At 45.2% G+C, this 27,217-nt stretch overlaps 1 protein-coding gene across 1 annotated transcript in view; it reads right to left on the bottom strand.

The window, feature by feature from the left end:
* Positions 1–3,101: 3,101 nt before the first annotated feature.
* Cth (Cystathionine gamma-lyase) overlaps positions 3,102–27,217 on the bottom strand; it is a 36,454-nt gene continuing 12,338 nt past the window's right edge. Inside the window, exons 2-11 of the mRNA XM_050167845.3 lie at positions 12,292–12,373; positions 9,868–9,963; positions 9,663–9,772; positions 8,860–8,991; positions 8,696–8,753; positions 7,848–7,925; positions 7,222–7,374; positions 5,686–5,860; positions 4,076–4,214; positions 3,102–3,234 (exon numbers count right to left, since the gene is read on the bottom strand). Of these exons, the coding sequence (XP_050023802.1) occupies positions 3,223–3,234; positions 4,076–4,214; positions 5,686–5,860; positions 7,222–7,374; positions 7,848–7,925; positions 8,696–8,753; positions 8,860–8,991; positions 9,663–9,772; positions 9,868–9,963; positions 12,292–12,373 (1,035 nt within the window). The 3' untranslated portion in view covers positions 3,102–3,222. The remainder of the gene's footprint in view (positions 3,235–4,075; positions 4,215–5,685; positions 5,861–7,221; positions 7,375–7,847; positions 7,926–8,695; positions 8,754–8,859; positions 8,992–9,662; positions 9,773–9,867; positions 9,964–12,291; positions 12,374–27,217) is intronic.

Here is a 27,217-nt window from a genome sequence, read left to right as displayed (position 1 = left end):
TCTTATTGGAGAAGTGTAGTGCTGTTTAACTCGCAATAAGACTATGCACAAATAGTTAATGCAGACAACACTACACAATGAAGTATAAAGGACGCAATGTTTTCTTACGGGATTGCTCAGTAATGTTCTTCTGCTGCTGAAATGAGGTCATGGGTTCAAGTCTCGGTCATGGCAGTTGCTTTCGAAGGGACCAAAATGGAAACTCGTAGCCCTTGCATTGCTTTAGTATGTGAAAGCCTGTAATACTTGCTTTTCACAACACCACACTTGAACAGACTCAAAACACTCAATCAATCTAGATTGATTTGTTTAGCGTTCTAGAGAAGTCCAATTTGTCCACAGCAAAGAGAGGACTAAGTTGCAGAGCAAGTCTCTGCTGAAGGGGCTGCACGATGTGCTGCGTCCATGTTGCAACCCACAGTGATACACCCATACACCTCTGAGAATTGGGAACTGATTGCCTATTGCAACTGCCAGACGCAACCATTGATGTGTCCACTTGTTCTTTTTGTAAATTACCTATTCTTTTGCAATTTAAGTTACGAATGATCGAACCACCACTTTTACCTAGTGGTTCAGCATTCTCTCAGGTCATGAACTGCTCTATGCTACTGCCAGTTTTGAGTCGAAGGCAGACAGAGACGCACCACACTGCAGTAAATAGTAAAGATACTGTTATGTGTCAGCATACAGAAACCTGTCAAAAGCTCTAGTATAAAGCAAGTTTCCTAGACTAGTTTCAAGGTACGTAGTGACATTCCCCCTTTCCCACACCCTCCATGTCTAATCTTCCTCCATGTAGGAGGAAAATTAGAGGGGAGGATGATACATGTATTATCAACACTTGTTCTTGAAACTGCATTCTTTGCAGTAAATTGTTATTTGTGTGTATGTCGGCATGAACCATGCTTTGGAACCTTTAAAGAAAAGTCGCTGCTGACCAGCCAAAATGCCACGTGACCCCGCTAAGTGAATCGCACAAGAGCAATGACGGGAGAGTGCAAGGATGATTAGGGTGGCAGCCCGATGAAAGAATGGCACTCCCTTGCAACTTATATAGGCGACTTTGTAACAAGCAACTCGCACAGTGGTGCGAAAAAGACAGCAGGGAATTGTAGGGAAATGTAATTGCATTGCTTTCATGTTGAAATGTGATGCAATTATCTTTCGTTGACTATAGTTCATTTTTAATTGCAAGATGTTATATCCTAGGAGCTGGTATAGCATAACGATAATGGCAGAACCCATCCTGTCTCACACAAAGGTTGTCAAGGCTTTTTATGCAGCTGCAATTGTAGCTTACAGGAACACGTGTGTGGAGCGAACTGCACCAAAGTACTGAGCTTGGATATGACGAACTGTTAGAAGATACTGATTTAGTAAAGCACTTGCGAAGTCTTGAGTTGGTGTTCTCACGCTTTTTGGACTACCAAAAAGTGAGAAATCCCTCCATACAGCTTTGCTGTCCTTGATGTGAGAGTTTGCTGGGATTTGCATACAACTGCGAAGTTGTTTTTTTTTCTTGAGAAAGTAACGCGTGATGTTTATGATGTGCATACATGCGATGTGTATCTGATATCTCCCCTGTCTCCGCTTTTCTGATTAGGCTTGTTTTAATCGTGTCGTGATTAAATGTGTGTGCATAGGAATGATGTTTGAGTGGCTGGACGCTTAGAACAGTTTTCAGGGTACTTGCGGCTCACATCCTTCTGGAATGTGTTGTACGGGCTTTTTCCACTTGCTGTGAATGGCTCCCTTTGCAAGCTGGTGGGGCCCCGTTTACTTCCATGGTCCCCAGTGCCTTGGGACAACACAATCTCACTGTAAGTCTTGATTTTTTGTGTGTTTTGTGTAGTCCCTAAAACATATGCTAGTACCATATCACTATCAGTGTGTTAGCAAGTATTTACACTTTCATTTTGCACTTCACTCGCTTGTGCTGTGTGCATCATTCACCTGTGTGATTCTATCTTTAGGACTTTACGGCATCACATTTTCCGTATGATACACTGACTAGGTCTATTAGAAGTTTCCTTGCGTGCCGTAATCTAGTCCTTACCAGGGAGTTTTGTATACATCAAGCAGACATTGCAAATAAAATCCTGAGGCACCGCATGCCGATTCCACATGAGCGCTCTGCTTGAAAGCGGTAAAGTCTGGCCATTGAGGTCTAAAATATGCAAGACTTAGAAGCTGCATGTGCATAAGCTATCTTTAGCAAATTTCATTGAAGTATGCTGCAGAATACACTGCCGCCTGCATTGCTTGTTCCGCTGAAGATGCACTGTGGATTTCTCAGTGAAGTTATTAAGTATTGAAATGTTCTTTCTAAACCTTCTAAAGCAGCACACAGAGAAACCATAGTGATGGGCTTTGGATTAATTTCAACGGGTAGGAGTTCTGTAGTGTCAACCTACCGTTTAAACATATAGCGGAATGCTGCAGAGGCTAGAGCAACTTTTCACACTTCTTGCATTTGTGACCAAATAAGTGTGTGCCACATGACAGCAAAAAATAGGAATGTGCTGCATAACTTGCTGTAACCAGCCATAGCGTTGACGTTGTGCATTACAATAGCAATATACGAAGCATATGCTACATAGAAGGAGTCACAAATATGAAAATAAACGGAGTGGCATGTTTGTACGGCTGCACTTACTGCACCGCTTCCACAGCACACTGTCTGCATTCGTAATCAAAACGTAGTAAGCTTAAAGCAAACAATACTTCTGTACATTAGTTTTAGTAAATAAAGAAGTCAGTCTGTTAAAGGTGCCTCATATCGAAAACTGGCTTCACTACGAAATGTGTGAATTGATCCATTTCTTACTTCACACTTGATCCATACTTATGTGGCTGCAGCAGCATTGCCTACTAAGTATGAAACTGAGTATAAGTTGTGCAAAAACATTTCTTCATTCTGCCTCCATAGGAAAGCGGCCGAGAGTCGAACCTGTGACCTTGTGCTTAGCAGCATAATGCCGTGGCCACTTCGTCAACCTGCCTATTTTACTTTTTCGTGATCCAACATCTTGTCTCACCTGGTGACATGGCATCGAGCAGTTGCAGCGGTCAAGTAGACTGGACATAGTGAGGAAAGCTTATTTTGTTTTGTTATTATTTTATTGCTCTCTCTCTCTTTTATTTTTATTTTTTTTTTTGCAAACAAGTAGTAGGCATAGATAAACATTGCTAGAAGCGTCTTCGTGGCACAATCTCCTATTAGGCATGAATCTGTAAAGAAGAATGCATACCACTCAGGGAAAATCACTCAAGCAATGCGATAAACCATTTAACTAACTACATTTTTTATGCTTCGGCGAAATTTCCTGTTTGTTTTGTTTCTTAGTGAAGGATTGGAATCTAAATTGAAAGTTCGAAACCATCAGTCACTTGATTTTAAGTTTTTCTTTTAAATGCAACAAACCTTGTCAAATTTGGTGCAGTTGTTGCACCAAATTTGACAAGAAAAACGAATTTGCACAGAGGAGCCAGTCGTGATAAAAAAAATTTGCTCCTAATCGGCTTCGGTTTGTGCAAAAGCTTGCTGAAGGGAGCCAAACATAAAAAAATTGTGTGCCAATTGGGCTTGAATGTGCCCATGTGACACTGTTATTATACATCATAATATAATATAGGCGAGGGAAAGTGGCGATGTAACTGAACAAGACACTACTCTGAACAGTATGTGTAAACAGTTTGGTGTGTGCAGTGCTTTTTGGCATGCAATTTAAGCTAATGTAAGCTAATTGTAAGCTTAGGCAGTCACAAGAACTTGGACAATGCACTGATCAAGATGGCATGCATTGGGGCCCACTTGTGAGCAGTACGTGTATAAGGGAAAACTTGAAAAGGTTTGAAGCAACGATTATGCATGAAGTGTAGATTCAAACCTGATATGTGAATATATATGAAGGTAGCTTTCTCCATTTACATTTATTCTTGCAGAATGCATATTTGTGCAGCTTAAATGTTGAGCCCCCTATCTATTACATGTAAATTTAGGTTTTACTTTTCATATTTATCATGTAGAAGGTACTTGTCATGGGTAGATAGTTGAGATATTGTGTCTTACAGCTTTCTTGAGGGCTTGATCAATGTCACTGATGAGGTCATCACAGTTTTCAATCCCTACGGAGAGCCTGATGAGGTTATCGGTAATGCCGAGTGCCTTTCTTTGGTCCTCAGGTACTGATGCGTGAGTCATGATCACTCTGAAAAAAAAAAAGAAAAAAAAGAAATGACAGTCCTATTTTTAAGGAGGAAGTACCTGGCATATAGCCAAGAAAGCCTATTTGAAATGCCAATGTTTTGCATTTTCTTTAAAGGGACTAACGAGAAAAAGACCAGTATTAGTAAGTGCCACCCTTCTACTGTACCAAAAAAACCACCGTGAGAAGATACTTGGCAAGTCAGAAAAGTCTGAAAAGTTCCTGCACCAGCTTGCTACAATGTCACGGATTTCGACAGCATCTGCTCGGGTTTAGTTAATTCTTTACTGTTAAAAATGGACTGCATTGTCTTCTGAAGGAGCCAGAGATGGAATGTGGCAAGTTTCAAGGGCTTTCACTCGGCCAGTGCTGCCCAAATAGGATAAGCTACTTTGAAATCTGTGGGATCACAGTGATGCAGGGGTGCAGAGATTGTAACAGAAACTTAGTAAAAAAAAACATTTTATTTTCATTTTTCTTCTACTACTCAAACCTGTCATCACTAAGTTAATGAAAGTATATTCTTGAAAGAATACTTTGTCAGTCTAAACTTGCTTAGCATTTCTCATTAGTCTCCCTTTGAGCTGCGTAAATTTCAATATTGCTTGTGACACACATCACAATTCTGCACTACTTCAGCTGAACTGCTCAATAATTTTGACGTCTCCATTTATTAGAAAATGTGAAACTAGCCCCAGTGTTGAAGCAAAAATTCCTAAAACTATGGTGCGATAGGTCTGGCCATGCATGAAGTAGCTTTTTGTAACTTAAATATTGCAATGAGCGTCTTGATACTTGTGTCTAGTGGCTATTGAAGATATCATCAATAAAATGCATGTGGAATGCTTTTACTGCTCGGCCAACATGCATTTCGGTTATATGACCTTCCGCCTGCATGAGCAACATTGTGTATTACTGAACTTTTGGGATTGGCCTGTCTAGTTCTGATAGAATAGTTAGATTTTGAACATACAGCAACCATGACCAATGACATATTTATATTATGCAAAACCCCTTAACTGGAGTGTTTGAGGTATCGAAACGAAATAAATAAACTAATGTTTTCTCATCATTGCTAGCCAATTTTAAAACTGGTGATGTAGTGAGAATACGTAGAGAAGGGATGTGTGGTGCTATCCACTGAAAAAAAAAAAAAAAAAGAAGTTAACTTAGATGCATTTTCACCTTTCCCATAAATAAGTAACAGCAGATTATGCAATCAATACTACATTGGGTAATCTAAACATACAAAGAGGAGTTTGTTTCTGTTAGTGTCTCTAGTGTGTGCGTACATTTTGTGCCACATCCTCTATGGCATCAAAGCACCAATTTGCTGAACTTCAAAGTTTTCATATTCTTTATGCCAGTTGTAAACAGTTGCAATTTCTTTCCACCTTGTTAGTCGTTATAATAAGGTAACTATTACTGCTACGAAAAAAAATAAGTCAAAGGTTGTCATGTAAGGTATACTCACGGCAGTTCGGCAAGACTTTCAATGGAGCCAAGACTTTCAGCCAGGGTGATTATCTTGAGATTCTTGAGGAAGAGCGTGGATTCTTTGAGGCCACCCTTGAGCATAAAGGTCACCATGCCGCTGAACCCGGAGCACTGGCGTTTGGCTACCTCATGCTGCGGGTGACTGGGCAGGCCTGCATGTTTTAGCCATTTGTGTGTAAATGAAAGAGTGCTCATCTGTGCTGTCTGTGTCTTTTGAGAAAAACTCGCAGGGCCTCATGTGACAATAATGTGATAGCATGATGGTGTCCTATCATTTCATTATGATCGGTTCACATCCACATGAACTTCCTTTCCCTTCCGTGGTCAGCCAAGAACAATTACAGTTAAACGTCGATATAACGAACTTCAGTATTACGAAATTCTGGATCTAACGAAGCACTGAACTTTTCGTAACCTCTTGTCCATAGAACGCCAGGTATTTAGAACCTCAGTATAATTAAGTGTGTTTATATGCGATTTCAATATAACAAAATTTCACTGCCACCGTAAAGGAATGCCGAGACAATAAATCGAAACTTCGACGGACGTAGACGGCCATATTAAATTACAAGCGGCAGCTTGCAAGCGCACCTCTCAAATCGCGCCCCTCGCGACAAGAGCGACCGCGGAAGTGGAGCCACATCATGTTCTGTATAAAGTACAAGTGCGATAAAATCCTATCACGCCCTGTGCACTGTTTGCTTTAAGTGCGAGTGAAAGTGCAGAGGCTGAGACCAGAAAGATCACTTCACGAGTGCCACCTTCCTGCGTGAGCAAAGGGAAAGAATGGGAGGTGAGCGAGGTCCTGGCAACGCGATCAAGCATGCGCGAAGGAAAGGAGTGGGGGATAAGTTGGCGCGCGTCTTAGTTATGGCTGCATACGGCTGTAAGCGCAGCTGAGCACATATGCAGCCGCGCACCCTGCTTTAGAGGTAATGTGCCGCATGTGCAAAGAGTGGGCATGCTGAGACGGCATGGCATCATGTAAGCAGTCCTCCAGCGCATTTAGTATTAGAGGGTGCATAATCTCGAGTTTCGGTGACCCGTTGGTGCTAGAGGCAGACGACACATTCGCTCCCAGCTGCCGGCGCTTTTCATGATACTGTCGTCCCAGTGCGGGCGACGCTATCAGCCGCCAGGGGTGGAGTGCGCACAAAAGCGTGGCTGGCTTCGCTTAATCCGTACCGCCCATGTGAATGATTACTTTATGATCTACTTCACCTACATACATCTACTCTCCACCATATTGGCTATTACATGTGCTCCAATGTTAGTAATTCACCAGCAACACAACAGCCCAATGCCACTGTGGTATTGCGACGCTTGCGAGGACATACCTTCAGACAAACATATCAGATGCATGGGCAGTGGACGGTTTGCTTTAAAAAGGAAGGGTGTTTAGCATAGGATATGCTAATGCAGTTAATCATTGTCATGCGAAGAAAAAGACTTTGATCTATGAAAACAAGTTTTAATATTCCTGCATTTCATTGGCCTATTTGCTGAAGCTCACCTGGGTGGATGACCTTCTCTACAAGAGGGTGGGCTTCCAAAAACTTTGCCACCCTGAGGCCATTCTCCATGTGCTTCTCCATGCGAACGTGTAGGGTTTTCAGGCCACGGTTGACGAGGAAGCAATCGAAAGGCGACGGCACGGCACCAGCAGCTGCATAGCACGTGTGCAAGTGACTCGCTTATTGAACATGGTTAGAGATCACAGGCTTAGCAGGCATGTGAAGGAATTAACCCTCTGTGTCTTCGGCACATTCCTTCCAGACACTGAGAAAACACTATGGTCATTGGCCATTCATTGTGCTCCCTTGTATGTCAGTGTGACTGACCTCTAGGAGATCATGTTCTCACCCTCAAGTTTCGCTAATTCTTATCTTGGCCATTAATACATAAAACATTAGACAGCTGAGGAAAGTTGTTTCGTGCATTATGAATATACTAATGTCTTAATATAAGCTGCTGTTTTACTCTGCCAACATACTTTGCATTGAGGGCAGGTCTGGACACCCCAGCTAGCACATCAGATATTTGTTGATGAAACTGTGGATTGACAAACCTTGCACATTAGGTCGACATCATTGAGAGGCAAGTGAGCTGCCAGCCGCATTGTCATTCTAATATACTCACCATTTTGGAAGTATCGTAGTCGGTCATTAATCTCCTTGTCATTTGTACAGATGGCACCCATGACCACATCCGAGTGTCCTGCAGATTTAATAGCTAGTGTTAGCTACTGCTTGGTAAATTGGTATATCTACCAAGCACTATCATGTGGTGAAGTAAACTCACAGTTGATTGCAAGTGATTATAAGTGTGTTATAATTATTTAATAATATTGAAGCGTTCTTACTCATTTCAGGTGAGCAATCACGGTAGACATTAATCTGCGTGGCTTTAGCTCTTGATAGTTCATGTGATGCCGGCGTGATGTTCAAGATTGAACTGCTGACATTCAAATATATCAATTCGTGATCATGCAATATTGATTTAAGATGCTGTCTTCATTTGTTTGACAGAAGCCGGCTTACTAGGTACTAACAGAAAATGAAGTAAAAAGATTTTCCTTTGGAATTTCGCCCACGAACCGCAGCATTTCAGTGTTACATCACGAATTCCAAGCTATCTTTTCACACTTGGGCAGTTTCTCAGTGGAGAAACCTTTCTAAACAGCATTCAACTTTGAGTTCACTTGTAAAGCACTGTAACCCTTGCCTATCAACAAAATGCTAAGTAGTCCTGATCGGATTTTGACCAAATCTGGCAGCTTGTTCAAATCTTTCACTCTCTCCGCGTGCATTAGGACTGGCGTTCTTTGTGTGCCAGGAATCAAATTTGAAAGTCTAGATTAACTTCGTATTCCTCTTTCATGTCCATTTAACTTGCAAGCCAGCAAGTGGCTTAAAAATGGCATAAAAATGCTTGTTACTCATGCGAGCTGAGATCTTGATGACAGTTTTTGTGAAGTGGGCACTTACCATTCATGTATTTTGTGAGAGAATGGACGGAAACATCTGCTCCAAGTAGAAGAGGCTTCTGCAAGCAAAACGTTGTGCACAAGCGAAGTTTTAGTGTTGTTGCTCGGTTCCCAAAAAGAGATCACCAATTAAGCCTCAAGACTTGACGCGAGTGTAAAACACACCTGGAAATAGGAAGACATGAAGGTGTTGTCAACAGCGACAATGGCCTTGCACTTTCTTCGGACAATCTCGCAGGCCCCCTTGATGTCGACAACTTTCATGGTCGGGTTGCTTGGCGTTTCCAGCCATACAAGCTTAGAAGAAGGAGTGAACAAAATAAGTGAGAAAGAAGAAAAAGTTAAGCAAGTCAGTGTGTTATTAGACTGAGTCAGCTTATCGACCCAATGTGTTTGCACTGACGAATACTGAAATAACAAATTTATTTGAATTAGTTTTGAATAAACATAACAGCTCTCTCAACTTCTTGTTCATGCGATAATTAAAACAAAGTACATTAAAAAGTTTCTTTTTGTTTCAAAAAGATATGCTAAACAGACTGATATGAAATTCAGTGACAGACAAGTAGAACACTTGGGAATGTAATTTTCAGCCTTTAGACTTCATCCAATTTTAATTAATTAAAGCATATATAGTTGCAGGCCACTCAATGCAGGGTGCCCAAATTCATTCAGATTTCACCATATTGTCGAATTTGCCATCTTTTCAGCACTGATTGGCTTACGGACAGGACGGCTGCCCATCTTTTCTGATTGGCTGAAAACTTAAACTGGTAATATTGGACGTTATAACTCTCCAGAATAACTCTCCTAATTTGAGAAAATTGCAAGAGCAACTTTTACTAGCATTAAAATGTTTGATAAGTAATTCCCCATCCCCTCATTTTTTGCACCTGAATCGGACCTTGCAAAACACAGAAAATTACGTACCCCAATGTCGTTTTGTTACTTACAAACACAATACCTACCTTTGTGTTGGGCTTTAGTGCAGCCTCGAATTTCTTTAGGTCTGTGGCATCGACAAACGTCACTTCAAACCCTCGAGGTACCAGCAAGTTCCTGAACAACCTGTTTGTACCTGAAAATGTCACATTACTCTCATTGAAACAGCCATTTTAATGAACCAGTGTTTGTGGACCTGCAAAACACCTAGTGGGTGGCGATGTTCCTTACCTCCATACAGGTCGTCAAAGCTGACCATGTGATCACCGGGATTCAAGAGATGCGTCAGGTTGTGCGTGGCTGCCAGGCCTGAAGCGTATGTGAGAGCTGGTGAGAATAAGGAAAAAAATATACATGTGAGTGGACATTTGTAGTTTTCACAACATGCAAAAGCTGAAATTATGTATGAGCTGCAATGTCATCAAGTCTGAATCACCTGTTGCTACCTCTACTGAGTATTGCAATTCAATAGAAATAAAGAGGGGTACAGTTCAAAGTGACCGCAATCTACTGATTGTTCAAATGTCTTGGCAAATAATCAGTAGAAAACTGCAAAGTTAATTGGTGGTGTTTTGCAATTCGAAGCTGGCACCTGGGCATGGACGATTTCATAGTGGAAAGCTGTTTGATTTCAACCATGTGATGTTCAAAAGAAACACTAAGCACTAAATAAAATTAGATTGGTGGATTAGTTTTTCAGAACTGTCTACTTTTATTTAGGAGAAGAGGGTCAATTTTTTAGCAAATAAGATCAAGACCAAGCTTCCGTGACCCTATTTGCATCAATGTGAAATCAAGGGTTCCACAGTACTAATGTGGCATATTCTTGCCGCATTCAAGCAAGAAAAGTTCTGAAATATTGGCGGAATGAATTGGAATTAGCTTACTTCAGGGCGCAGTGCGATTGCTTTTCATTTATAATTACGTTGCACTGAGTAGACCCTGTCAAATGCTATGACATGTACGAATGCCGAATTTGCACTGCTAATCTCATTCTGTTCTTGCGGCCTTTCTTACTAAGTTCCCGTTCATTGATAAGGTCGGCTAATTTGTAAAAACGAGACGTGTGGTATATGAATCTATATCGCCATTTGTTTTTAGTGTTCCTTGGTGTGCATGAATAAATTGTAAGCACACTTGTGCCATGGCCAGGAATGCATATATCTGAACCATAGGGGGGGGGGGGGAGGGGGGTACAATACCAAAGTGGTTTTGCCTGATAGTAAATTACAGAAACTGCAGCTATGTTGGCTGAAAGTTTTGAAGCTTTATGATTTGAAAGGGCATGCATAGAAAACATGGGGACCAAGACAGACAAAAAGGATGACACAAATGTCTGTTGCATTAAGCCTGAGTTTTGTGGTCATAAAGAAAGTGACATTGGTATTATAGGACAGTAAAGCGGCTCAAATGCATTTAAGTGAGAAACAAATGTATAGGAGTAGCATCTTAGATGTTTCCGTGACTTGGCTAGCAGGAATTAACATATCAGCATAGGTGGAACTCTAAATATATAGAGAGGGAGAGAAAACATAATCCTTGAGAAGCTTGTTGAGAGTTTCGCGACAACGCATAGCAAAGATTAGCACCATGGTCATTTTGTCAGCGAACCAGATACCTGTGTCTCGTCTGGCGATTTGTCATGCTATCTTGCATGTACCACTTGTACATACTTGAGCAACCTTTCGATTATTGTCACGACCTATCCTTCCAGCTTATCTTTGAGAGGCGCCTGAAGACTGCGACCTGTGTGCAATCGTCCAAGAGCTCAGCTGAGGCTTGTCGGAAGTGCTCTGGAATGTATGTCGCAGAGCAGTCCACCCGTAGCTTCAGCCATAGAGCCAGGGCTTTTGCAAATGATATCTGAATATGTCATTGAAGTATCAGCCGGGTGGACGGATATCGGTTGCCCCATCGGTATCGCCACCTCATCCCCACCTTATTTGTGGCGGCACTGGACGAGCAACTTGCTTGCAGCGGCGACTTTTTGAACGTGGGCTAGTTATCATCAGCGGATAACAGCGGCAACACTTGTCAAGAATTTGCCCTTGTCGCGGCCTTTCCCAGGAGCCCGGCTGCGAACGGAATTGCTACACAGTCTCGTTGCATGCTTCACTGCCACATAAATACTATGTGGGCATATCGCACTACCTTTCCCTTCTTGAATCAGATATTCTTGAGAGGGATATGCCTGCGTCTCTCTTACGTTGCTCACTGTGGCTTCGGCTTTCCATACCTCTGAGAGTGGCCTATCACAAATTTTTGTAAGGTTAACTTTAAGCGATATCAGCAGTAATTGAGCAAGGAATGTTTCAGGCTGGAACCGGCATTTCGACAAGGGAGCTTGCCTTCGTCAAGGACACTCCCCTCACCGACAAGCCCCCTTTGCCGAAGCATTGAATCTAGCCTGAGACGCCCCTCGTCCTACATAAACCTCTGTTTCACAAAAGTTTCAGTTTGCAGGCGACGCGTTCCTGCTGTTCATTTTCGAAAGATACTGTGTGTGAGAATGTTCTCCTTAATTTCATTCGTACGTGATGTGTCGCTTCCAATGCGTCACGCCGCTGCAAGCATGGTCACAAACATGGGCATCGCTTCTCGTGTCTGCAGTGTTACGCTAATCTGCCGCGCATACTGCATGAATCGCAGACGTACCGTACTTTGCGTGCTCCAGGGCCGCGATGCACTCCTCCAGGCAATGGCGGGTCGGGTTGCCGGACCTCGAGTACTCGAATTGCTGCGACGTACAGGATAAAGCAAGAGGCATACTTAGCTTTTACAGAACTCTCACCTACTGGTGAACAGCATTGCGAAGTTCCCAATCAGTTGCTGTTGGCTTTCGTAGACCGATTTCACTACGTGCAACGCGCATGTGCGGCGGTCTTGTTGGTGCGACGATGACAGTATAGCCCTCGCCGCTTTCCCGAGACTAGAAAATAACATTGAGGAGAATACCCAGGAGTATGCCATGGTGAATTGTTCCAGAGAAATTAGGCGGAAGTTTCGGTGTGCGTCGGCTCAACCCACTGCAATTATAGAATCTTACCTTTTGATCTCGAGGCCTAAGCGGATTTGTCGCCGTACAAACATATATTAACATTGCCCTCCAGCCCGCTAAGAACTGCTACTACCGGCGTGCTTTGGAGTAGCAGTGGCGTAGTAAAACTCGTGAAATGGGTCTCTCGGTCTCAAATAGGGAAATCAACATTTATAGAAGCATCTATAAACGTTGGAGTAGTTGGTACACATTCTCGATGGATCCCTTCATCGGGCGCCGCCGGAAATATTTATTATACACTATGAATTGAAAAGCGCCGCGTACAGGCAGATGTCCACGGCCAGAATATTTAGGAAATGTGTTTAGTATAGTACCCGATGTAGAAGCAAATGAAATGTCGAGGAGGCGAGCTGCCATCCACGTGGCAGGGGCCGTCTTTCTCTCGCTGCATCCGCCAGATCCCGCAAGCGATATCGGAGCCGAGGGCCCACGTGACCCGCATTTTCCTTAATTTTTCTTTAAAAAAATAATATAACACCACTTTCTGATTATGAGGCACGCCGTAGTGGAGGACTCAGGAAATTTCGACCACCTGGGGTTCTTTAACGCACACCTAAATCTAAGTACACGGGTGTTTTCGCATTTCGCCCCCGTCGAAATGCGGCCGCCGTGGCCGGGATTCGATCCCGCGACCTCGTGCTCAGCAGCCCAACACCATAGCCACTGTGCAACCACGGCGGGTGTCTCAATTTCTCTGTTACTAAAGCTCTGTTCGCGATATATTATTGGTGCCTTAGACACTCTCGAGCACTAATCACTTTAGCTTGGCTAAATATTTGCCTCTAGTGTCCCTTCAACTGGAGCTAGCACGCACGCATGCACGCTCTGAATTCTCGGGCAACTGCATCGCGGATCAGCGAGCGATATGCAAATGTCCCAACCTCCTCTCATATTTCTGTGGTGTATGGTCCCTCACAAAAGTGATGTCGTGTAATTGCGTTGCGCAATGTCTATTGCAATGCCTGTTGGATATTTTCTCCGTCTTTTGAGTTTTCTGATGCTTTATATATAAGGCAAAAAATTCAGAAAAGGCAGACATTACCAGCACAAGAAATCTACATACAGATTCGGCTGAACAGGTAATCACTAATTAGCGGCACGTGTTGCAGTTTACGAATTGTAGCCTGCGAGTTGGCAAGACGTTTCCGCTTCAATTGAATTTCCACGATGACATCTGTTTTCAGATATTTTCCCAAGTGTGGGACAAAATGCATGGGAATTCCAGTTACTTTTAAGCTTCCCAATGCCTAAAAGAGCTTTCTTTAAAAAACTTCGGTGGGACAACAGTGAATTTTTTTACAGTGAGTTTGATGGCGCATATCTGGTGTCATTCTGGAAATTCATATGCCCTTCAAGCTCGCCGGCTACAATTCCTAAATTGCAATATGTGCCGTAAAGTAATTATTTAAGTTAATTAGTAATCATTTTCTTCTTATTTGAATTTATTTTCGGTTTGTCATGCGAGCTCAAGGACTATAGAATTATGTTCAACAGGCGATTTCTAAAAATTCCGTAATACTTAAAAACGATGGACAGCCCATAGATGACAGTTGTTGCTGTGTGCTAAGGTATACTGTGCGTCTAAATTTTCTGTTGTTCAGTGCACGTCCCTTATACAGAGCGAGCCCAGAGACGAGTTTTGCCGCTGCCCCACAAAGGCACGTGTTACATCCTGAGTTAAAATGGTAGGTTTGCACAAAATTGCGAGTTTATAGTTACGTCATCATTATCGCTGCCATTCTTGAGAAGCTCGCCCTTGCCTCTAAGAAGAAGGAAAAAAAAAAAGAAACTGGGACCCGCTCCTCAAGCTTGTTCCACGAACGAAAATTCAATAAAAAAAAAAAAAAAAACTAAAGGAAACCAATATGCTATAGTTTAAGCAAGATCAACAGGAATACTTATTTCCTGCAGCGAGGGGCGCAGTCCCCGCTGAATTACGCGAAATCTAGATAAGTGGGCGGTTATGTAATTACGGTCCAGAACAACCCCGGGCGATCGCATGGCTGGGACGGTAGAAGCGAGAGAACCGATCGTCCCAAGCGAGGAAGCAAATCCTGTTGTGCCGGGCGTAATAGCTAGCTTTGCCCTTGCGTTTACTTGTGTCAGATATTACAAGGTTGCTCCGCCACGTTCCCTTTAGGCCTATTTCGAGCCCTTGCTTCTTAGCTAAGAAATGCATACGCTACGATTCTCGTTATGCGTGCATCTTGCTACCGAACGAGCAACGGCTAATTATTGCATACGCGCTTAATTCGTGGCGCGATATACAATGGGCGGACGGTTGCGTGTCGGCGGGCGGGTTATGGCGCATTGTCCCGTGGACGGAACGGTCGCTTTTGCACGCGCGCGGGGGCTTCGTTGTTTCGTAAACACGACTGAATTAAAGGCTCCGTAATCCAGGGGAGTTATTCTGCAGGAGTCCACCTGTCCCGTCTAAAGTATGTGCTTATATTATTCCAATAATGAACCAACTGTCCCAGCAACATATTCTGTTAAGTTTTTATATAGCCGTCAGTAAACTTACTTAAAAAAAAAAAAAAAAGCTGTTGTGTTTCCTTAAGGGAAGCGCAGTTGTTTCTCTTACGTTCTTAAGACGATGGTCGAAGGAGCTGCATGGCAAAACTCAAGATAGATGATAAGGAGAAGCAATAAGCTGAGCTGAACTTGTGAATTACCTTTCTACAATAGCAAAATGGCTGCTCTTCACGTAAGAGGAGACTCTGTAAGCTAGAAAAGACTCAAAAACTACAGACACGTGGCAACGCCGCCTTGATCTTCCTGCACCGACGCGACCCGATTTCAGTGATTCTGAAAGCGTCTAATGGTGCCTAGCTTTGTATATCAGTAAAGAAAGGCGTTCATTAAGCTTCTAAAGGAGCCAAATTATTTCTCAACAAGGAAGTTTCGAGAACTTTTCCCGGGTCGTAATGTAGCTAAATACGTGGAAGTACTTTGGAATCGGCAGCGTCACATGTGCACTGCCGTATCGCGGTACCATGGTGTTTAAGAAAAAGTTTGCCGTTTATTTTCCCCAGTAAAACATTTTGGCGAATTACGGATGATGATGCCGTTTTTAAAGCATACATGACGAAACTGATTTAATGTCGCGTTTTTTTTTTCAAAAGGGAACTTACGATAAACATTAAATGAGCAACTAGGTAATAAAGCACTTTTAAAGGCTATTTCTGTTAAGACGTAGTTACTAGCGCTAACAATATTAACGGAAGAAAAAGTTGGGACAGGACAGTTCATTTTCTTCCGTTAGTCTTGTTAGCGCTAGTAACTATGCCTCAGCAAATGCATCAACACCAACTAGCCCAACTTCCTGCGCTATTTTCGTTAATGTTGCAGTTACAATCTGATTGTTATAGACAATGGTCAAAGTTTCGATTTCTTTAATTTCGCGCACTTAACCCCACTCCGTTACGTTAGTGTGACGTCACGGATTTCAAAGCTCCCTTCTTTTTTCGTATTTGGACCGTTGTGGCTTGGCAGAAATTCTTGAAACTTGTTCGTTAAGTTCACTCTTTTGCTCTTTTTGGCCGTTGCCCACCTTTGCCGCTAAAGAATGAGTTAGTCCCTAGCAGACGGCGCCAAAATTCATGACGTCACGGCGAACAAGTGCGGCAACTCGAAGGCGGCGTCGCCATAGAGTTTCCTGCAATATACTATAGACGGAATTCTGGCGCTGCAATCGTTGAGCCACCATGGGAATGATGGGAAGTACATGGATTTGTCTGATGTTCGTGCTTGTGGATTCAGACGTTCTTGCGGTTTTGTTTAACGCTTTGTGTGCCTTCATTGTCGTAAATTTCAGAGCAACCTATACTTTTGTAACTGCAGGGGACGTTGCGAACACGCGCAGTCGCTACTAATTGGAACGGCTCAGCTTGTCGAGGCGGCAAAATCTGAACGCGCCAGGCGTCTCGAGGCACTGGCCTGCGGGCTTGATTGCCCGCGATAAATACAAAAGGGCGTTTTATGTCGCTTGTCGATGCATGCGTCCAAGGTGCAGACGTATGTACCAGAGTGGGTTCCAAGATTAGGAATGTTGTTGCACATGCCGAAATACTGATGACTTGGAGTCGGCAGACAGCTGACTGTTCTCGGTATTATGATCTTGTTATTCTGTTCTTCTGAGCTAGTAAACTCTGTGTCAAGCGAGGCAATAAAGAAAAAAGAAGCGTCCATGGCCGAATGGTTTGAATATCGGGCGTCTATGCTAGAGGTCCTGTGTTCGAATCCTGCCATCAGACAGTTTTAATTATGTTCATTTAATTGTTTATTACGCAGTACATTGTCGAAAATGAGTTCACATGGTCACGAAGTCAGAAGGACGAAGCTCGGGCAAATCCTACACTTCCCATAATCCCCATGCTGGGTCAGCCGCTCCCACCGCAGCCTCCGTAGACAGTAGCGCCAGAGTCCCCTCCAGTAATTGTATGAAACTATGGGCGTCGCCACCCAGTTCCCTTTTGTGAGTTTTCTTTTTCTGGCTTCTATAAACCTCACATAACAGCGTTCTTTTCGTATTTTATAGAAGGGTAATTAATATATCAAAACGTTTCTCTTTAGTGTCCGTTCAAGGCGAAAACACGCGGTCAATGCCTTTCAGCATAAAGGGGTGCGAATGTGGAAGGGGTCTGTCTTAGCCAGCGGAAGCGCTATCAGTGCCCATATGCCGGCGCCGACTTTCTCGGTCGGCACGTTTCCGTTCGATAAAGATGGCGCGCGCCGTAGCATGGTGTCATTGTGTGCGCAAGTGTTTTGTTTGGGTGGCCGATACGGAGGACATGCGGAGGACCTGGAGCGACGGCGCAGCCTTGTGTAGACAAAACAAGTGACGGCGTCGGTCACGCGATGCCGCCGTTTGCGTTTGCCAAAGGAAAAAACCGCGCAGTGCGTTGACGCGAAAGGGCGGCGATCGCGCTCCGAAGAAGAGTTCAACGGCTCGATACACTTTCCGAACCCCCCCCCCCCCCTCCGAAGTACACTTTAAAAAAAGTTTACACCCTTTGAGTCGTATCTTGCCACGCAACGATAATCGTCAACTGTCTTGTCCGCGTTTCCTTTCTTTAACGCTGCGAGCCCGGTACTTCCCAGTAACGAACGGCATGCGCGTTATCAGCATGGCAGAGCATTCTCGACAGGAAAGTAGCGGGCGCGGCGTTTTCAAGAAAGGAAACGCAAGCAAGACAGGTGACGATTATCGTTGTGTGGCAGATATGCACCCTAAAGGGTGCGAACTTTTTTAACAGTGTAAAAACAGTTGCACCCTTTGTGGTGCAACCGTACCCATTCTGTCACCCTAATGGTCCAGCGGTTATCTAATCTGCGCATTACATCACCTGCCCAGCGCCATTTTTCTTTCTCTTAATGTCGATTAGAATATCGGCTATACGCGTTTGCTCTCTGATCCAAACCGCTCTCATTGTGCAGTATCAAGGTTTATTTTTTGTTTCAATTGAAGTTTAGTGCTTTACATGGCAAAAACACGATCTGATCATGAGGCACGCCGTAGCGGGTGACTACGGATTAGTTTGGCCACCTCGCCTCCCGAAGTCGTGGGTTAGCGGCACTGAAATATTTCCATCTCGCCTATTATTGAACCAATTTGGAAAACTCTTGCGGCAGAACGTACGCGATCGTAGAGAGGGCACGCAAGAACTTCCAGCGTATAACCATAATTTTCTATGTGGCCGGTTGAGGGACCCTTTAAGAAATCACCCGAGACTGCCGTGGACTAATTAAGCATGCGTTAAAGTGAGAAATGCGCGCAGGATTTATTATCGTTGTTCTCCTGCGACAAAAGTATGCGCACTATTCAAGAGAGGCACAGTATTACTTTACATTTCAAGTCGAAGTACTTCTCTACGTAGCATGGCTCGAAAAACTGGGTCGAGTAAACGCATTTCATAGAATACGTTCGCGTTTAAATGAGTGCGTGGGCATATTTGCAAGGTTGTAGAAGCTGCACCGCGTGCTTCTCGAACGCACAAGCGTCAGAATTAAAATAAACGAAATCTTTATTTCGACATCAACTTCTTTAACGCGTTCTTATGCGAAAAAAAAAAACTAAAATCGCAGTTAATATAGACGGCCACGTTTTCCGTCTATATGAGAAAAAGAAAAGTTTTGTTTTTATAGTATGCTGGCGGTATGTAGCATAAATGCGTTGCGAGTATGATCTACAGCTTTTCTAATATATATATATATATATATATATATATACATATATATATATATATATATATATATATATATATATATATATATATATATATATATTAGAAAAGCTATAGATCAACTAAGAATATTGGGAAGCATTTTGATTTGAAATGCCATATCTGGCGTTAGGCCACGCTATGACGACGTCATGACACAGACCAAATTCGCTGACGTCGTGTAACGCGGTGACGTTGCTCGTAAAAAAAGTTGTAGTAGTAACAAAGTGCTGCGCTTGTCGCTGCAGCCAAGGTCGATCCAAATAGGTCACGAAGCTTGTGGCGAAAAAAAAAAAAAAAAGCGACTCAGAACGAACCGTCACCGACATCAGCGAGTGCGGTGACGTGTATAATCCGCGGTGGTATAGACGATTTTACATTCGATTAACGGGCGCCCCTATTTTGGGCTGTTACACAAAGAATTTCTATGGTTTATAAAAGGTAAAGCGACGTAACATGGTCACGAAACGCTGAACGCATTTATACAACTATTTTCGTGCTTGCGAATCGACTGTATACTAACGTACGCTTCGTCTTTAGAGACAGAAAACAGCAGCGTTAGCAGCCCAAGATGGCGGCACCTAAACGCTTCAGTAAAATTGTCTATAGAACACGTGGTGAAGTCCCTAGTCGGATGGCGGGGCATTTGAAGATCCTATAGGGGTGTGCGAATAGTGATATATATATATTTTTTTTAGGCCGCATCGAATAGTGCCGGAAGCGAACTGAAGCTAATATTGAGTAATTTTCGGATAATGAACGGACCGTTAATCGCAATCTTCACATCCAAGTATTTTTGAAGTGAGCAAGTTTCTGTCATTGCATAGTGCGGTTTGAAGCGCGTTGTTTATTAAAAGCACGAATTGAGCATTACGGGGAAAACAAGTAGTTCCTTCGCACGCACACGACTCTTCAGGGAATGCGAATGATTGCTGCGTAAGTGTAGAGGTGCCTAAGCGACGTAGCCTGCTCCACTGCGCAAGTTCTCAAGTTTTATGTCTGTACTGAGCCCGAGGGGGTGGAAATTCATCTACGTTTACTCCACTTTTATGTTTAATTGAATGCAGTTGAGGCTTTGAAATATTCAAAATCCGAAAAAAAAAATTGTCCGCATTTCCGAATAGTGACCAAATGGAATAGGACGCTATTCGATTCATTATTCGAAAATTACGAATATTCGCACACCCTTAGAAAATACAGCTCTAAAGGCACGCCACCAAAACAAATTTCGCGCCTTTGAGAATCAAAGGGATGTCATTTCTGTTTTTAACGGGTATGACGTCACATTATTTTCTGTTCCGCCGGAAGTGTTTCCTTGTCACGCAGATGACGCCAAGCCCCATGACTTTAGCCGCATTACATCATCATCGCTAGAGTATAGAGCATATGCTGCGACTCCTATTCATTATGTCGTAACTCTATGGACCGCCGATTAACCGCCACGTTTTCAACGTTTCTTCGGAAGCTTCGAAGCTTCGCTACCTTGTACGTTGACCTTGCTGCAGCCGCATAAATCGCAATGAACTGATTAAGCGCATGTATCGTGACGTCACAATGATGCATCCGCTTACTGGGTACCGTCAGCGCGCACCACATATACAAGCTGTCTACGCAGCGCATTCGATGAATCTACCAGAAGCGCATTAACTGATGCGTCAGAACGTTGCGCGCATCGTTGCCTTTAACGTTGCTCGAAAGTCGTAGATTTATGCACCTTGGCACGGGGTGTGTGCTGCGGTTTGCTTACTCGCTTATCGTGGGCGGTATACGCTGAACCAATATCGCACGCGTCTGCGTCTCTGTATTCGCACGTGCGTGCGCGTGCTAACCGCATGTCTGATGATGTCACGCATTATTGAATGGCGTACCTCTTCGCCGAAGCGTTACATTGAAGCAGCCATTGAATAGGTGCATGCCTGGTTGCGCGCTTCTCGTGTGCTCGGCGGTTGGTACATTGGCATATGCATGACTTCCTGTGGATGATACGTATGTCGAAGTCTGCTGTGCCTTGTAAATTGAGAGGGCTGGCGTACATCGCCTTCCCGCGTTGTCGTTCCTTTTTTTTTTTTTTTTTTTTTTTTGCTTCCCAGTGAACCGGTTGAAACGAGGAGAATTTTGCTTCGCCGGCGTACTACACTCCCCTGTTGTTTGCCGGACTGCGTGGGTCGTGTCAGTCAGAGGGGCCACGTTGGTCACTTCACCTCGACGACTGCGGCGTGCTATGGCTTTCTGTCGTGCCGCATGAAATCTATGCACCCAGAGCACAAGCAGCATGCACTCTGCTCAGTATCGACGTGAGCGCTCTACTCACTCATTCTATGTACATGCTCGCATACTCAATCGCTCGCTCAGTCTATAGTTATGCAAATCTCGCTTATACGCTTGCTCAGTTTTACTCTACTCGCCGACTTGGTCACCCACCGAATTGCTTTACTTATGTAATTAGTACTCCAACTCGTTAATTTATTAACCATCCAGGTTGCTCTTTCAGACGCGTAGCTCAGTCGTTCATACGCTTATGCCCACCCGCCGTGGTTGCTTAGTGGATTTGGCGTTACGCTTCTAAAGAAACACGAGTCAGACCGCGGGATCAAATCCCGGCCCCGGCAGCCGCATTTTGATGGAGGGGAGAGAGAGAGAGAGAGAAACTTTTATTGACAAATGATTTACGTGCAGTGGTCGGAGACCCTTTAGTCCAAGGCCCCGCTGGCCTCGGCCGCCAGCTTGACCTGTCTTATGAAGGACTGTTGTCTCGCCAGGTCTGAGCTGGTTAGCTGTGCCTCCCATTGCTCCATTGTGTGGTGTGTTTTATCAAACGGGTGTGATTCACAATCCTAAGTAATGTGTTGTAGTGTTGGTATGCCTCCGCCCCACGGGCAGTCGGGCCTGTAGCGAGTGGGGAACATGGCATTCTGTAATTTAAGGTGGGGGAATACCCCAGTCTGAATTTTGCGCCAGCTGGCGGCTTCCTCTCCACTGAGTTGTGGGTGAGGGGGAGGGTACTTTTTTCTGGTTGCACGCTGATGAGCGAGAATCTCCCGGGCATTCGTTGGATTGGGGTCATTACAGTGGCTGCCTGGGACCGTCCCAGTCGAGTCGGCCCGGTTAATAATACCTCGGGCTAGCGAATCGGCCAGTTCGTTCCCCTCAAGGCCTGTATGACCTGGACACCATAGAATCCGGTGATGATGGGCGAATTTCGTCGGTATTATTGAGTGACATGTTTTGGTCACGTGGCCCTTGAGAAAAAGGCGACATGCTTCTTGTGAATCTGTTATTATGGTGACGCTCTTTTGCGTGCGTTCCGCGTGAGCGAGGGCCATTGCCACGGCGAAAGTTTCGGCAGCCGCGGGAGTACCTGCCCTAACGGAAGCCGTAAATTGTTGTTGTGCTTTCGTGTCGACGATTGCCACTGCGTACCTCCTGATGTTCATTTGGGCATCACTGGCGTTCGAGTGCACGTTCGAATACGCGGCTGCGTCTGTGTATATTGTGTTGTACGTGGGATTATTTTCATACATTGTTCTAATATGTTGTACACGTGCTTTTCGCCTTGCTTTATTGTATTCAGGGTGCATGTTTTTGGGTATGGGTGACACTGTTATTCGAGCTCGTGTTGAGGTTGGTAGTGGTAATAGCTGTTCGCTGATAAATTGTGGGTGTGGGGAAATACGTACCCTTGTCAGTAGGGCCCGTCCTGCGTGAGTGTAGCTCAAGCGTTCCCTCTGGGAGATTAGTGTGGCTTGTTTTAGTTCTTCGAATGTGTTGTGTACTCCTAAGGCTAGCAGGCGATCTGTGGACGTCCCCTTGGGTAGTCCGAGGGCCGGTTTATATGCTGATCTTATTACGATGTCGACCTGCCTTTCCTCCTCGCGTCTAAGGAAGTGGTAGGGCGGGCCGTACGTGACTCGGCTTATTACTAGTGCTTGGACGAGCCTCAGCGTGTCGTGTTCTTGCATGCCCACCTTCCTATAAGTTACACGACGGATCATTTGCGCAATGTTATTTGCGGTGGTTTTCAATGTTTTGATGGTGTGGGATGCGTTTCCGCTACTTTGGAGCCAGAAACCCATGATACGCATCGCCTTAACTTCTTGGACCGTGTGTCCTTCTACAACGATGTTGACAGGTCCGTTGGATATATAGCCCCTCGAGTGTACCCGAATGACCTGCGATTTTTCGGGGGCACATTTGAGGCCACTACTCCTCGAGAATTTGTCTACTTCCTCGGCTGCTTGTTGTAGCACTTGTTCTTTGTGTCCCAGAGAGCCCCCCGCTGCCCATAGCGTTATGTCGTCTGCGTACAGTGTGTAGCCCAAATCGTGGATTTGGTCCAGCTGTCGCGCCAGGCGACACATCGCTATATTGAACAGCAAAGGTGAGATTATTGCCCCTTGGGGTGTTCCTCTACTGGGCATATTGAACTTTTGGGAAGCGAGTTGACCGATTCCTATCGTGGCGGTGCGGTTGGCGAGAAAAGCCCGCACGTAGTTGTACGTTCGTTCTCCACATCCCGTCAATTCGAGTTCCTCCAATATTGTTTTGTGCGAAACGTTATCAAATGCTCCCTTGAGGTCTAGTGCGAGCACTAGTCTTTCCTCTCCGCGGGCGATGTTAGCTATAACTTCTTCTCTGATCAGTAAGAATGCGTCTTGACAGGATAGCCCCGTACGGAACCCTATCATGGTGTTTGGAAACCATCTTATTTCTTCGAGGTACCGCTGCAGTCTTGTTTGTACTACTCGTTCGTACAGTTTACCCAGACAGGACGTGAGAGAAATGGGCCTCAGAGCGCCTATTGAGGGGGTCTTTTTAGGTTTGGGGATCATGATAATGTTAGCGTGTTTCCATTCCGGGGGCAATTGGCCTTTGAGCCAGCTCTCGCCGTTGAACACTTCTGTGATTTTAGTCAGGACTCTAGCGTCCAGGATCCGAAGCATCGCGTTCGTGATGGCATCAGGGCCAGGAGCCGAGTTCTTGGCGGCTGCTTGAGCTGCCTCAAAGACTTCTGCATATGTGAAAGGTTCATCTAATTTGGAATTCGCCTTTCCAAGGTATGGTCGCGTCTCGTTTGGGGCGTCTGTGTTTAGTGGTGGTCCTATGTATCGTTCTTTCAGTTTCTCTAGTAGTTCCGCGTCTGTGCCTGGAAAACTGTCCGATATGATTTGGAGTAGTTTGTTGTTTTCCGTGCGTGTGCTATCCGGGTCAAGCATTCCACGAAGGATGCGCCACGTGCCAGCCGTTCCCAAGGTCCCCGAGAGGGACCCGCAGAACGTAGCCCACTCGTTTTTCGCTAATTCGTCAGCGTGTCGTTGCGCCTCCTCCGCCAGAAGTGTTATGCGGGCACGTAGCTGTTTGTTAAGGCGTTGCTTTTTCCAACGCTTAACTAATCTGTGTCTTTCGTCCCACAAGTTTACTAGGTGGGAATCTACCACGGGGGCGTCCGACGTACGCTCTATGGTTTTGGTAGTGTCCTTGTGTGTTGACTGGATGAGTTTTGTCCATTCTTGTATGTTGTCGGGAGTCGTTGCTGTGTCCAGGTTCCGTTGGAGCTCCCTGTATTTTGACCAGTCGGTTAATTTCGTTGTGCCAATCGTTCTACGTAATTTGGGGGTCGAGAGTGAAATACGAATCAGATCATGATCACTTCCCAACTTTTCGTTTAGCGATGCCCACTGTGCGTCTTTGATGTTTAGCGTGTACGCGCGATCGGGTGTTGTGTCCCTGCTCACGCTGTTACCTGTGCGTGTGGGCGTGCCTATGTGGTTTGCTGTCTGCATGCAGAGGTTCTCAACCGATTGCTCAAGTAGGGCTCCTTTAGGGGATGTGGACGCGTAGCCCCACATTGTATGTGGCGCGTTGAAATCGCCCAATATCACCATTTTGTCTTTGGTTCCCGCTATGGTCTTAGTGTCCGATAAAATTTGGGGTAGGTCCAGACCTTTGCTTTTAGGAGGGCTGTAAATGTTTGTTATGATGCTGTGTGCTTTGCCTCTTTTCCGCGGTAGCACGCTGATAGTTATGGAATTTGTTTCCCCGTTACGTTGGGGGAGGAATATCATTTGTGCCGTGATTGTCTTGCTCACCAGCGTGGCAACTTTAGGATTTTGGGGGTCGCTCAGAACATAATAGCCCTGTAGTCGGGCCGGTTTGGGCCCAACCTCCTGAAGGCATATTATGTCCGGAGCTACCTGAGAGCTTTTAATAAATTGCTGGAGGGCTGCCGCCTTTCTAGCGAAGGATCGGCAGTTCCATTGCCAGATCTCTAATTGTTCCGGGTTGTTTGGTTTTGTTTTATCTTTAAGTGTAGTAGCCATGGTTCCCACTCGTTATTTATGCTTTTGACATCTCGGTGTCCGAGCCGTCCGTATCAATTATGCGGTGGGCCGTCTTGGTCTTGGCCGATCCGGCGCCGACTGCTATGGCGCGTTTCTTAGTGGTTGTGGTTTTGGCTGCGGTCTTTAGCTGCTCCGTCACTTGTTGTTTGTGCTTCTCGAATTCTACCAGCATTTGTGATTGGAAATCGAGGAGTTTCTGATTCACAAGGGTTATCATCTCGTGCATTAGTGATTTAGAGGTTTCTGCCAATAATAGTTGGATTTGGGCCATTGCGGGTGGCGCTTCGGTATTCGGTGTTTGTGGTGTTGGTGATTTTGGTTCACTACGTGCGAGAGTGTTCGTATTTGAGGTGATTTGCGTCGGTTCTGTGGCCGATTGTCTACGATCTGATTCTAGCTGTTGTATTTTTCGTGTGAGGCGTTCCTCTAACTCCTTAATTTTCTCGTCGGATCGCTGTCGTTTGCGTTCCTCGTCTCGAAGTTGTGCGCGTAGCTGAGCGTTTTCCTGTTTAAGTATTTCATAACCGGGATCTCGTTGTGTGTTTGGTGTGTGTTGCGGAGCATTGGGAGATACAACCGTCGCCCAGCTCACCTGAGGCTTTTGTGACTGCTGGTGCTGCGGGGGTACTGGCGCTTGTGCGGCCCTGGTCAGCTCCCTGGATGGGCTCCTACTTCTTTTGCCGTTAGGAGATGTGGATTTGTGGCGATGGCTCTCTTCCTCGTCCTCTGAGCTGAGCCATCGCAGTTTCTTCTGGCCCACTCGCTCTCGTGAGCGGGACTGACGATTGGTGTTCTTGGAACGAATGTTCTTTAGTTTCTGTGGACACTGGTTGCTGCCAGTCTCGTGGCCTGCCGCCCCGCACACGGCGCATTTGATCACACACTCGTGTCCAAGGGCGGGGGGATCCTTCAGGCCGCATTTTTTGCAGATGTTGATCGGGTGGGGGCACACATCCGGTCGGTGTCCCGCTTGGAAACATTCCGTGCATATTTGAACAGTGGGCTTGTATGGATGGAGTCGCATCTCTCCTCCCATGTAATAAATACATTTGGGAAGGGAGCCACCGGTGAACGTGATGAGCGCCGTGGATGACTTGCCTAGCATCCGAGCTCGTTCGATTTGAACTCCGTGTGTCCGTACTCGCATGTTGGCTACTAAATGTTCCATGGGTGTGTCCGCTGGTATGCCATGAACCACACCTCGATAGCAGTTGTCGGGGTCAGCTACGTATGTGTTGAATTGGTGCACGCGTCCGCTCAATTCGAGTAGCGTGATGCGGCGGAGTACGTTGGCCACTTCCGTGCTGCTCACCGATAGAATTATAATGTTCGATCCGGGGCGAGTGCGGAGGATGAAATCCATGCCTGTGATTCTCTCTCGTTTCACGGGTCCATCTTGAATTCGACAGAGATGGTCTTGGATTGGTTGGCTTGCCTTGAGAATGGCACTCGCCAAGGTTGGTATTAGTATGTCTTTGATAGTTAATCCCTTTGTGGGACGCATGATGATTTTTACATCATCCTTTGGTAGTGCTGGCAGAGGTTTGCGCTTTGGATGGTGGAAGCGATTTCCTTGGTTGTCAGCCACACCATATGGATGGTCGTCGCGTTCCCCTCTCGCGAAGTTTGCCTGACTAGGTGAGCCGCGTTGCTTCGGAGATGGGGCTTCCTTGCCTTTTTCGTTCTTCTTACGTTGCTTCTTAGCTCTTTGTGATTCCACAATGTGCCAACTACCGCCAGTGCGGTCGGCCTTTGTCTGGTCGGTTTCGGTGAGGTCCTTGTCGAACTCGTGTTCCATCTCGGTGGATGAAGATTGTTCGTTATAATCATTCAGTGAGTGCCCTGAGGCGGATCACATTGGTGCCGGTGTTGTGCCGGTAGCCGTCGTTGGCTCTTGAGATGCCTTCTCAGACATTTTCTCTATCGTTGAGGCGGCAGCGGTCTCATAGACCACGCCTAGG

This window comes from Dermacentor andersoni, chromosome 11 (assembly GCF_023375885.2).
Source record: "Dermacentor andersoni chromosome 11, qqDerAnde1_hic_scaffold, whole genome shotgun sequence".
NCBI classification, from domain to species: domain Eukaryota; kingdom Metazoa; phylum Arthropoda; class Arachnida; order Ixodida; family Ixodidae; genus Dermacentor; species Dermacentor andersoni.
Note: the sequence above shows the minus strand (reverse complement) of the source record. Positions and strands in the feature narration are given on the sequence as shown.